At 39.5% G+C, this 14,018-nt stretch overlaps 1 protein-coding gene across 1 annotated transcript in view; it reads right to left on the reverse strand.

Annotated features, from left to right (window-relative positions):
* Window positions 1-14,018, reverse strand: part of XRN2 (5'-3' exoribonuclease 2) — a 92,484-nt gene that overhangs the window by 39,960 nt on the left and 38,506 nt on the right. The window contains exons 16-20 of the mRNA XM_003933152.4: window positions 13,421-13,539; window positions 11,098-11,233; window positions 9,104-9,211; window positions 8,927-9,016; window positions 8,180-8,252 (exon numbers count right to left, since the gene is read on the reverse strand). Of these exons, the coding sequence (XP_003933201.1) occupies window positions 8,180-8,252; window positions 8,927-9,016; window positions 9,104-9,211; window positions 11,098-11,233; window positions 13,421-13,539 (526 nt within the window). The remainder of the gene's footprint in view (window positions 1-8,179; window positions 8,253-8,926; window positions 9,017-9,103; window positions 9,212-11,097; window positions 11,234-13,420; window positions 13,540-14,018) is intronic.

Genomic DNA, 14,018 nt, shown 5'->3' on the forward strand with positions numbered 1-14,018 from the left:
TCATTAGGAGACACATCCTGCTGCCTCATTGCAGCGGCCTCAGGAGTAAGGAATCAAGACCCACCTGGTGTGACAAACAAGCCCCGACTTGGCAACATGAGGAAAAAAAGGCTTATCAATACCAGGGCAACTAGGCAACTCTGTGCACAGACCGAGGAAAGAAAAGCCATGGGGGCGGTAAAGTATTCCTTGGTTGGAATAAACCTCCAACAGTAGGGGAGGTGAGAAATTTCCAGTAAGGGAAATTGAACCTCACCCCAAAACCATCAAAATGGGGAACACCCCAGCAAGACAGGGAGCAAGAAAGATAAGGATGGTAACAAGGCTAACCCACTTGGTAGCTCCCTAGGTCTCATGTAAAATACTAGAAGGATAATGAAAGGACTAAACCTAAGAAAAAGCAACAAATGATAAAATATTGCTGTTTTATTTGGACTCAGGGACCCATCCTCCATCCTCAATCTTCTGCCCAAAGTTTGGATTGAATGAGGATCTAATGTGTCACCTTCTAATCTGTTAACAATAAAAATCCAGTGTCTCAAAAAGAACTGGACTATGCTCTTTGCTGGATGCAGGGACTTGTCCTCCTTTTTCCCTTAAAAGCAATAGGGAAGAATTCAATCTGGCACCTCAAAATGAAAAGTCAGAGGAGCCAATTCCCATGCCTAAAGACTAGGAAGGAAATTCAGGAATCAGTACCCTAAACCCAAAATCTTTCTAAAGCATCTGATATACACAAGAAAAGAATGAAGGGTCCATAAGATTCCTAGATAAGACTGAGGAGGCACATCGGGCAATATGCAGGCCTCAATTTGGACAATCCCCTTGGGAAGGAATGTTGAAACTCCAATTTGTCACTAAAAGTCAGCCAGACATCTCAAAAAAATTACAAAAGACAGAATATTGTGAAGACCACTCCCCCACCCCCACCCCAAGTGAGCTTCTCCGGGAAGCTCAGAAGGTATATGTGAGAAGGGATGAAGAAAAGCAGAAACAAAAGGCAAAACTTATGTTACCCACCTTCCAACAGATGGCTCCAAACCAATGTATTCTAAACAGAGCTTCTAGGGAGCCAGAAACTGTAAGTGGTCCAAACCCTTCTTTAAAGGACCCCAGCCTCCATCTGGAGGATCAAGGCCCTCATTTACCAGACCCCTGGAAGAGTATGGGGGAACAAGATCAAAGAATCCCAGAACTAAGAGGGAGGAAGGGCAAGATAGCTGCTACAGACATGGAAGAACGGACACTTCAAGCGAAAACGTCCTGATCTAAGAAAGGAGAAAGAAGTCCTTCCATTCATGACTTTTGAGGAAGGGTAGGGAGGTCAGGGGCTCTTGTCTTTTTTATCTTGAGTCCCACCAGGAACCCTTGACAAATTCAGAGTTGGGACATAGACATGAGCTTATCACCTTTTTAGTCAATTCGGGGGCTGCTCACTCCTGTTTGTTTCCCCTGTCTAATGCTGTCTGCTCCTCAAAAGAACTTGTCTCTGGGGTAAAAGGGGAAGATTTAAAACAAAAATTTTAGAAAGCACAGAAGTCAGACACCAGGATCGCTCAGCAACTACTCAGTTCTTGTTAATCCCTGAGGCAAGGACTAATTTACTGGGGAGGGATTTAACGTTAAAGTTAGGCATAGCTCTACAAGTCAGCCCAAGAGGATTCCTCACGTCATTAAATCTACTCACCACTGCAAATGAAATATGTATTAATCCTAACGTCTGGTCCAAAGGGAACCGAGGGAAACTCCGAGTTCCTCCAATCCACATCAAGCTAAATACCCCTGGAGAAGCAGTAAAAAGAAAGCAATACCCCATTTCCCTAGAGGGCAGCAGAGGGCTGAAAACTATCATTGAAGGCCTTAATAAAGACAGGCCTCTCGAGTCCTGTATGTCTCCTTGTAGCACCCCAATACTGCCAGTTAAGAAATCAGACGGGTCATACAGCTGGTATAGGACCTTAGAGCTATCAACCAAATAGTCCAGACGACCCACCCTGCTGTCTCTAATCCTTACACCATTCTCAGCAAGATGCCGTATAATCATCAATTGTTTATTGTAACAGATTTAAAGGATGCCTTTTGGGCATGTCCCTGGCTGAAGATAGCCAAGATATACTTGCTTAAGAGCAGAAACAACAATACCGATGGACAGTCTTGCCCCAAGGGTTCACAGACTCCCCTAATCTCTTTGGCCAAATTTTAGAACAAGTATTAGAAGAAGTTGTCATCCCAGAGCAAATGTGTCTTCTCTAGCAAGTGGATGATCTTCTTAGATGTGGTGAAGATACAGAGAAGGTAACTGACTTCTCTGCACATGTTCTTAACCATCTGCACTCTGATTGGCTACGAGTCTCAAATAGAAAGCTTCAGTATGCAGAACCCAAAGTTAAATATTTAGGCCACTTAACCACTGAATAAGTGCAGGCAAACGAAGAATAGGGCCTGAGCGAGTTGAGGGAATCCTACCCTTGCCTCAAACTAAACAATAACTGGAAATGTTTAGGGTTCGTTGGAAACTACCGTTTATGGACTGACTCATATGCACTACACAGTAAACTGTTTATCAAAAACTTGCCCAGGAGAAGCCTAACCATCTCCTGTAGACTTCTTAGGAAGCTGATCAAGTCGAAGAACTGAAAGAAAAGCTCATAATCACTCGTTTCAGCCTTAACCTCCCTGGAAACGCCATTCCACCTTTTTCTCAATGTGGACAGTGGAGGAGCTTTAGGAATGCTTACTCAAGAAACAGAGAATGCTGGCAGCCCATGGGCCTTCCTATCAAAGGTCTTAGAGATCCAGTCACTTGTGGATGGTCTCAATGCATACAATCCATTGAGGCTACGGCAATATTAGTCAAAGAAAGCAGAAAGCTAACCTTTGGAGGAAAACTGACAGTAAGCACAACTCACCAAGTTAGAACCAGAAAGCAGGGAGATGGCTTACTGACTCAAGAATGTTAAAGGGTAATGCCATTCTGTTAGAAAAAGATGATTTAACATTAACCACTGATGATTTACTCAACCCAGCAGGTTTCCTAACAGGGAATCCAAAGCTAAGGAGAGAGCACACATGTTCACATTTAACTGATTACCATACAAAGGTTCAACCAGACCTAGTCCTTCAGGACTGGGCAGCACTTATTCATAGACAGTTCCTCCCGGGTGATTGAGGGAAAAAGACACAATGAGTATTCAATAACTGATGGAGACTCTTGTAGAAATAGAGTCAGGAAAACTGCCTAACAGTTGGTCTGCTCAAACGTGTGAGCTGTTTGCACTCAGCCAAGTCTTAAAGCACTTACAGAACCAAGAAGGAACCATCGATACGGATTCCAAGTATACCTTTGGAGTGGCCCATACATTTGGAACAATTTGGACTAAACAAGGTCTCATTAATAGTAAAGGTCAAGACCTTGGTTCACAAGTAGCTAATCACCCAAGTACTGAATAATCTTCAGTTGCTGGAAGAAATAGCTATTGTCCATGCTCCTGGAGACCAGAAATGCCTTTCTTTTAAAAGTTGAGGAAATAACCTAGCAGAACCGCCAAGCAGGCTGCTGATTCTTCCGAAATGTGTATTTTTCACTTAACTCCCTACCTCCCTCCTCCTACCGTAATCCCCATTTTCTCCTCCACTGAAAAAGAAAAACTAATTTAAATAGGTGCTAAAGAGAATTCCGAAGGAAAATGGATATTGCCAGACCAGAGAAAAATGTTGTCTAAACCCCTTATGAGGGAAATCTTATCCCATGACATCAAGGGACCCATTGGGGGCCCCAGGCCATGTGTGATACAGTTCTCAGAGTTTACAGTTATTTGGAATGTATACCTTGACCACACAGGTTACAGATAGTTGGTCAGTACATAAGAAAACTAATAAGCAAATCATAAAAAGATTACCCCTCGGGGGAAGGAATCCAGACTTAAGGCCACTCCAAAGCATCCAAGTTGATTACACAGAAATGCCTCCAATAGGTCATCTAAAATATTTACCAGTGACAGTAGATAACTTCACTTACTGGGTCTAAGCTATCCACTCTTCAAATGCAACAGCCAATATAGTAGTCAAGGCCCTAGCTGAAAATTAGTATCCAGGTTTGGACTAACAGAAAATACTGACTCAGACAATGGAACTCATTTCACCACACACATCATTAAAAAGCTATCCCAAACTTTAGACATTAGATGGGAATACCATACTCCCTGGCACTCACCCTCATCAGGGAGAGTAGAAAGAATGAGTTAGACTTTAAAGAACCACTTAACCAAATTAGTCTTAGAGACTCAGTTGATTGACAAAGTGCCTTCCTATTGTCCTGCTGAGAATCTGAACTGCTGCGAAAAGATACTGGTTTTTCTCCTTATGAGATGCTCTAGGGATTGCCTTATTTAAACGCCACTTCTGACATTCCTACCTTTGAAACAAAAGATCAGTTCCTTACAAATTATATACTTGGTCTATCTTCTACTTTCTCTTCTCTTAAAACTAAAGGTCTCTTAGCACAAGCACTGCCCCTGAAGTTCTTGGTGAATCAACATCAGCCTGGGGATCACGTCCTAATCAAAAACTGGAAAGAAGAGAAGCTCGAGCCAGCCTGGGAAGGACCTTACTTAGTGCTCCTAACTACTGAAACGTCATTCCAGATGGCGGAGAGAGGATGGACCCATCATACCCGCGTCAAGAAAGCACCGCCCCCTCTGGAGTCATGGGCCATAGTCCCAGGAGAAAACCCTACCAAACTAAAGCTAAGAAAAATTTAGCTCTTTCATCTATTCTATTACTCTTTCTTCTCTCCTCACTCTATTGCTGACCATCCAGTTATTAATGTAACCAAGTCAATTTCACCTCAAGCTATTACATTTGATGCTTGCCTTGTTATATACCCTGTGGACACCTGTCAAGTCAAAGACAGCTCTCCACCTCAGAAAAGTACCTCTGTCCTTCCTGACTCTCCTCAGACTGGACATTAGTGAACTGGGACCATTTAGTCTGTGAAGATTTCGATGAAGACCCCATTATCAACCAGGAATCTTGCCTCCAACCCCTATATAGAGCTTTTGTGCCATAGTTGGTCTAACGTTCTATGGCCACTAAAGAGCAAGGAGGGACTGCCCCAATCAGTAGCTGTAATTTCCTAAAACCATACATTCATTTTACTAAAGGAACAGCTTCCGCTGTCAGCTAAATCAGTGTAATCCTATACAGGTTATCACCTCAAACCCTCAAAGTTCTCCCCCTGCTTATCTAAGCCGGTTCCCTTCTTTAAGTTGGTTTTATGGTATGGGGGCTGAGGTTTCAGGAAAAGACCCTATCAGAACCTCTGAAATACATTTCATTGACCCCCCATTGCCTACACTGTCCTTTAAGTCTGCTTCCAGAACCTCTCACAACAAAACAATTGTTTCTCCTCCATCTAATGACAAGACCAAGGTAGCTACTGTACAAGTTAAAGACTTAAACTTTGGTAGTTGAGACAGGATAGTAAGATGCAAATGCCTGGTTGGAATGGATCAAATATTCTGTCTTCACGTTAAACGAAAGCAATTGTTATGCTTATGTGCATGGCAGGCCAGAGACCCAGACTGTCCCCTTTCCATTAGGATGGTCTTCTTCTAATTGACCAGGCATGGGCTGTATGGTAGCTCTTTTCCAGGATTCCACAGCCTAGGGTAGCATGTCAGACCAAACTCTCTGCTATATCCTGAAGTTCGACACCCTGCAGGTCAGCCCCTGAGGGCCATCCAGCTTCCATCTCCCTACACGAAGTTCACTTCGTGTCTCTCACAACAAGGAGGAAACTTAGCATTCCCTGGAGACCCAAAGGGATGCAGTGAGCTTAAGACTTTTCAAGAGCTTACCAATCCATCAGCCCTTGTTCGTCCCCAAGCAGATGTGTGGTGGTATTGTGGTGGACTTTTACTAGACACTCTGCCAAGTAACCGGAGCGGCACTCGTGCTCCGGTCCAATTGGCCGTCCCCTTTCACCCTGGCATTTCATCAACCAGAGGGAAAAAAATACAACATCATAAAGCAAAAGAAGCCCCTTATGGGTCTTTTGATTCTCAAGTCTATTTAGATGCAATTGGAGTCCCACAATGAGTACCAGATAAATTTAAAGCCCACGATGAAACAGCTGCAGGATTTGAGTATTTTGGTGGGTGACAGTTAATAAAAACGTAGATTGGATAAATTACATTTATTACAACCAACAGTGGTTTATTAACTACACTAGAGATGCTGTTAAAGGAATAGCTGAGCAATTAGGGGCTACTAGCCAGATGGCTTGGGAGAACAGAATTGCCTTAGACACGATATTAGCAGAAAGAGGAGGAGTTTGTATCATGACTAAAACTCACTGTAGTACCTTCATCCCAAACAATACTGCCCCTTATGGAAGTATAAAGAAGGCATTACAAGGCCCAATGGCTCTGTCCAGTGAGTTAGCCAGTAACTCAAGGGTAAATGACCCCTTTACACGGTGGCTAGGAAAATGGTTTGGTAAATGGAAAGGAATGATAGGCTCAATTTTTAATTCTCCCACAGCAGTAGTGGTGTACTCATTGTTGGGTGTTGTATCATACCATGCATCCATGGGTTAGTGCAGAGACTCAAAGAAGCAACACTTAGTAAAACCTCCCTTAACCAACCCTCCACTTTACTCAGAGAAGCTGCTTCTTTTAGAAAATCAAGCAAAACTAAGCCAAGACATGTTAAGGAAGTCTGAAGAGAAAGCTGTAAAGAAAATTCACGAGGAGGGAACTGTTGGATGAAATGAGTTCTAAATTTCTCCTCAAAGAATCAGTATGTCAGTATGTTCAGTCCTTTGTCCTCCATTTTTAAGTTTAACTTCCTTGTACTTCCAGTAAACAGCCTTTTCTTTTTGTTTAATTTTTATTATTTATTTATTTGTTTGTTTTTTTAAAGATGGGGTTTCACCATGATGGCCAGACGGGTCTTGAACTTCTGACCTCAGGTGATCCACCCACCTCAGCCTCCCAAAGTGCTGGATTACAGGCATGAGCCACCACGCCCGGCCTGTAAACAGCCTTTTCTACCAGTTCTACTCAGTAGCTCAAATCTGTTCCCCTGGTCCCCTGCTCCATCCTGACTCATTCCAGGCACCTGCTTTGACCTGAGTCACCCATGGTCAACTTAACTAACCTTGAGTCACCTTTAATTACCTGTAGCATAAGTGATTTTCCCACCAAACCACTTACCCCGCCACTCTGGCTCATATCCCTGCTCTCGATAGCCCGTCAGAATTAGCTTAGACTGTGCAGTCTAACCCTAACCAACAGGAGAATGACACAGCAGTAGGGGCTGCATCAGGGATAAAAACCTCTTCCCCTCTCCTGTTCAAGTGTGCGCTCACCATTGCTCCTTTTGTGAGACGCACCCTTCTATAGACGTAAATTGCCTTGTTGAGACAATTTATATTCGAGTGTTACTTCTTTCTTTTTTTTTGAGACGGAGTTTTGCTCTTATTACCCAGGCTGGAGTGCAATGGCGCAATCTCGGCTCACTGCAACCTCCGCCTCCTGGGTTCAGGCAATTCTCCTACCTCAGCCTCCTCAGTAGCTGGGATTACAGGCACATGCCACCATGCCCAGCTAACTTTTTGTATTTTTAGTAGAGACGGGGTTTCACCACATTGACCAGGATGGTCTAGATCTCTTGACCTCGTGATCCACCCGCCTCAGCCTCCCAAAGTGCTGGGATTACAGGCTTGAGCCACCGTGCCCGGCCTCAAGTGTTATTTCTCTTGCAGCACTGAAATTTCACATGTAACAATGTTATAATTAAATTTACTACTATTCATTGCTAATCCCAAGTTGGATGGAGAAATATCAACATTTCACATACAATTCTTAAAATATTCACCTTTTAAAATATTTATTTATGAGACAGGGTCTCATTCTGTCCCCTAGGCTGTAGTGCAATGGCACAGTCAAAGCTCACTGCAGCCTAGACCTCCCAGACTCAAATGATCCTCCCATCTCAGCCTCCCAAGTAGATGGGACCACAGGTGTGAGCCACCATACCACACTAATTTTTGTATTTTTTTGTAGAGATGAGATTTCACTATGATGCCCAGGCTAAAATATTTATCTTTTACAGAATTCTTTCATTTCAAAAATTATGTTTACAGTTTTACCAGAAAAGAACGTCTAAATTTTACCTTGCCATGCGTATTTCTTCCCATTCAAATCAATAGCAAAATCTTCAGGATAGAAGTCAATTATACTAGAATCCTGCATTGGGGAGAAAAGTAAAGAATCGAAACAGAAGTCACACATCTCTGTTATAAAGAATTTGATAGGACTTTCATTCAAGTTATAAGACCTGATGAGAAAATAAAGTGCATTCCTTTTAAAGAATGTTAAAGAGATAATTAGGTCATTAATCACAAATATACTAAAACAAAATGAACAATTTATTTTAAAAGATGAAAAGGAAAAGCATTATTGTAGAAGAATTTTAGAACTGACAACTATGGGCCACAGGCAGGCAGACAGTAAAAGGTTTACACACCCTAACACTTCCTACTTCCTTGCTGGGTCTCACTCTTTCTAGCTAGCATATAAAACAAGTTCACAGGTGACCTGGTGTAAGGCAGTCTCCTTATCTCTGGTGGCTACAATACATGGCTGGAATAAATAAAATTAAAGACTTACAGATAGCCAGAGAACAAAATGACTGTTACAAAAATTTCTCCCAAAAACACACTGATTTTATTTACTGTGCAGGGCCAAAGAAAGCAAGAAAAAGATGTGTATGTGGAGTAAAAAACATACAAAAAACTCAAAACACTTTTTTTCTGTACTTCACTATTTTAACTATCAGCTGCAAAGGCAATTGTAACTAATATTAATAAAATGTATGATGAAAATCCTGTCACCCACACATTCAAAATACAGAGACTCACGGGATCACTCATAAGCTTCCGCCATGATGGAGGTAGAAAATTACCACTTGCAGCTGGAAAAACTCCCATAAGTTGTTCCAGTGGTTTAAACTGCAAAAATAAAAAAGTTAAAATATCCAAGATTATTATCTAATCCAAAATTCTGTAAATTTTAAGACTTTAAATAATTAAGCTTACCGGTTTTGTACCCTTCTCAAAATCAGATGGCATGTCTGCAATGCCTTCAAAGTCTGAAGCAAATGGTGCATAATGAAATGGGTAATACCACTTCCAGGAAGCACAGCCCTAGAATCATTAAAAAATAACAACAAAAAGGAAAATCTATGTTAATGATGGAGACAATTAAAAAAAAAAAAATTAGACTGTTAACCTATAATATTCTATTTATAAAACACATGACTTCTGGCATATATTCCAAATACTATCTTTTCCATGACTCCTAAAAACTGTTTAAGTTTGAAGTTTCTAATTCATATCAATGGCTCTTTGCCTTTAAAAATACTGCAAAGCATCTTTGAAAAATCAGTAGTTAATGTCAAATCTTATACTCACAAACAGAATTTGGTGAAGATTTTTATCTTTAAAATACATAGTGACATTTCTTTCCATCTCTAGAGCTATCATCATCAAATAAATCCAAGAGCAGTTGCAGCTGACATTTACTGAGCATGTAAGGTGGTTAGAGACATTATTAGAACAGTGGCTGAGAGTAAAACAGCCACGAGCTTCATTTTACAATTCACCATTGTATTTTCACATGACAACTTTCTTTTTTTTTTTTTTTTTTTTTTTTTTTTGAGACGGAGTTTCGCTTGTTACCCAGGCTGGAGTGCAATGGCGCGATCTTGGCTCACCGCAACCTCGCCTCCTGGGTTCAGGCAATTCTCCTGCCTCAGCCTCCTGAGTAGATGGGATTACAGGCACGTGCCACCATGACCAGCTATTTTTGGATTTTTTAGTAGAGACGGGGTTTCACCATGTTGACCAGGATGGTCTCGATCTCTTGACCTCGAGATCCACCCGCCTCGGCCTCCCAAAGTGCTGGGATTACAGGCTTGAACCACCGCGCCCGGCGACAACTTTCTTTTGACTATAAAAACATGTGAGTAAACATACCAAAAAGAAAACAAAAGCAAGTTATACTCATAGGAAAGAGAGATCTAAGATGTGTTTTGACCATGTCTAGCAAATTTAAATCTTGACAGTAAGAGTAAAACATGCAGAGTACTTAACAGTCAATACTCAGTGCACTGTGTTACTTTGTACTTGTCAACAAACTTCATCTATTCCCAGGTCATACCAAATTTAATCTGGTTTGCTCTCTAAACACAAAACCAAATATTAACTATCAGTGTTAACAATCCTCAGTATGTCTACCTAATCTCTCACCAATGTGACATCTCAATTATCAAAAGGTAGAATACAGGTTATTCCAGTTAGAATGCACTTCATGTATCATCACTATATTATGAAGATGGAAGCATTCAAATTCCTTTAGAATTCTTACTGGTATTTTTCAGGCTTTGTCCTTTTTTCAGTCACTTAGTGACTGTCAATTCATTACTCAGTTATTTTTAAACTCCAATTTAAAAAGAACTAAACTCTGATCATCTTAAAGACAAAGTACAGTCAACCACATTACTTGATGTTGACAATACTTTTAACAAAAATTAGCTTTGTTTATATACTAATACCTAAGAAACTTCAAAGTCTCCACAAACATTTATAATTATGAACCTCTGAACAGAAAACTTTAAAAAATGAGCCTGGGTTTGTTTTCAGAATATAGCTCAATAATATGTACTATTATAGAAATTACTAGGCCAGCTGTGGTGGCTCACACCTGTAATCCCAGCACTTTGGGAAGCCGAGGCGGGCGGATCACGAGGTCAGGAGTTTGAGACCAGCCTGACCAACATGGTGAAGCCCCGTCTTTACTAAAAATACAAAAATTAGCCAGGTGTGGTGGCATGCGCTTATAATCCCAGCTACTCAGGAGGCTAAGTAAGGCAGGAGATGCTTAAATCTGGGAGGCAGAGGTTGCAGTGAGCCGAGATTGCACCACTGCACTCCAGCCTGGGCAACAGAGCAAGACTCCGTCTCAAAAAAAAAAGAAGAAATTAGTAGAAAAACACTGACTACAAATTCAGAGGAAAATATTCTTTTTGTACCTGGTAATAATATCTAAGAACCCAGCAAAGTCCTTCAACGTAAGACTGCACAACTTTCCGACGGAATTTCTCATCAGCTGCATCCACATCAAATTTGTTCTTGTAGTAGCGCTGCTTCCAGCCAGCTTCCCATAACCTAAAACCAGGCACAGCTCATTTATGCTGAATTAACACACCTTCAGTAACAGGCTGTCTACCAATTTACACCCCAATTCAATTTATATTTAATATCCAGGGGAAATACGAAAAAGTCAAACAGTCATGCTAACACAGATTCATTTCATTATTTCTTTTTTTTTCATTATTTCTAAAAAGTTTAATTTCATAGGATTTATTATCAACTTAAAGACAGTTAAACACTAACATCCCAATCACTGATTCTGTTAAGACCATTATAAAACCACATTTTAAGAAATGTTATTGAAAAAGATATAGAACACGTTTGCTCAAATTTTAATACTGCTTTACATGTTTCTTTGCACAATTCTAAAGCTACATTTTAAGATTCAAATATTGAAGATATTTTATATATTTCGAGTTCCTTAGTTTGTTAAAATATATTCAAACTATACAAAGAGTCAACTAAATTACTTAAGACTGCACAGGTAACTTTTTTAAATATAAAAAATAGTTTATAAAAGAATAATCTAGACATTAGGCAGAAATTATGTGTATACCTACTCTCTCTATCCTTGCTTGGGCCTTATCCCTCTTTCAGCTAAGAGCTGTTGATGGCTTAAGGAAAGGAGATAGAGATATATATAGAGAGACATACACATTCTATATCTCTATATATCTATGTATACATATACACACACAAACATATGTATGTTATGGTAAAATCTAGAAGCAGGTCAAAGAATCCACTAAATTATCATTCATCAATGAAAATACAATGTGACCAACCACATTTTCACCCAATATATTGTGTTTTTTTAAGAATCCATTTCTTATTCTTTAAGATTTAACATTTAAGAAACATGAAGAAGCCAAAGAACACTTTTAAAAACATCAGAACAGATCAAGAACATCAATATGATTCTCCATTTAGGCCTCTTTTCCACTTATCAGATTTCACATATTAATTGTAGTCATTTCAGAATATACTATATCAATTCTAATATACCCCTCCCACAATACAAACGATTCAAAAAACAATTAGAAATATCCCCTTATCCATAAGGTGGATTATCATTATTTTACAGAAAATATGAATGAAAAAATGCTAAAAGCCCCAAGCATTTTTTCATAGAGGCATTTCCACTCTGATTATCCTCAGCACCAGTATTAAACAATAAAATACTAAACAAATCAAGTTACCTATTAAACTAGTATTGATCATGATGGCTACATAGTAAACAAAACCAAAGACATGCTCTAAGGGGAAAATCCAAAGTACAGAAAGTAGAGGACAGAAACTAAAGATATACATAGAAAATTTTCGCTCACAAGTAGACATGGACCTGGTATCAAAGGATGTTAGAAAAATGCAGAACCACACATGACCCTTGCAAAGTTTAATCATAAACACAAATCACATACTTTCCATGTCCTGTGAAAGAAGCATGAGCTGTAGGTGACTACTGTCTTGTTTACCTTTGAAATAGATCGTTTTCCTAAATTCTTAATGAGCTACAATTATTGAGATTGTTGGCCTTTTGCACTTGGAGCCCACGGTTCAAATCTGGATTTAATTACATGAGAGGTTGTTAATCTTATTAAATAATGATCTCAAACTTCAGGATGAATTAAAGAACCAGCTTCCTATTATAAATTTGAAGTATACAGTTAAAGGGAAACTCCTTTGTCATGAAATATAATTGTGCATATCCAAGTTTGTGGTTTTTCAAAAACATACATATTGATCTCTTAACAGAATGATTTCTGCATGTTTCATTTTGAGGAAGAACTTTTTCAATTGAGAAGATTAAAGCAAACTATATTAAGTGTCTAAGTACTAACTGAATTTTCTAGGTTAAGCAGCTTGAAAATTTAATCAGTCTCCAAACAGCAACATTCAGATCACATAGTCAGAGCTAACACCTCATGTCTAGCTGATCTTGTGCCTGGTCTCAGAGGGAAAAGTGGATTGGAGGACGAAAGCCTGCACGCATACTAATCTAGACACTTAGGTTTAACAGCTATAGCTTACCCATCTCTCTGGAATTTACTGACTTTTCTAACCCTCCACATTAATTACTGGTGGATAAAAAGATAACAGGCAAGCATCTGAAGGCACTGCTGCTCTAAGCTAAATGGCATTAATTACACCACATCTATTTCAGCAATTTGCTAACAAAGTGCTACCAAAAAATGGCTTCACCTGACGTTGTCCTCTGGCTCAGGTTCACTGTCACTGTCTTCTGCTTTTCTCTTAATTCCTCCTATTGGAGATGGGGAGCCATCAGATGTGAAACTCGTATTAGGAGATACTGAAGGACTCTGCAATTATTGAAGAAGGATTTCATCATTCATTTTACGTAAGAAGGTATATCCAGCCACCACTACTTAACCGTGTTTTACAGTAACATTTTTAAAGCTACTATGTAGATAGGATAAACATATTCAGAAAATACAGAGACTGATCTTGCTCCATTCCACTTTCCCTCAAAAGAAATAATATAATACCCAAACTTCCTATGCTTAAACTGAAAAGAATTACCATTATTAGGGCCAAAAAAAAAAATGTTTCTTAAGAAAAAAGTTTTCATTCCATGGATTTTTTTAAATTATACTACTTGAATTTTATTTTCCTTTGATGGTTCACAATCATTTGTGACAATCAATTATAACAATTCCTGTTAGGAATTCACAATCATTTTCCACCTACCAAATGGCAAAGCTATGAGGGAAAAAATATACATATAACATATATTTTTTATATATGTATAGTTCTATATTATATATAAAATGTATTACCT

Source organism: Saimiri boliviensis, chromosome 9, assembly GCF_048565385.1.
Source record: "Saimiri boliviensis isolate mSaiBol1 chromosome 9, mSaiBol1.pri, whole genome shotgun sequence".
NCBI classification, from domain to species: Eukaryota; Metazoa; Chordata; class Mammalia; order Primates; family Cebidae; genus Saimiri; species Saimiri boliviensis.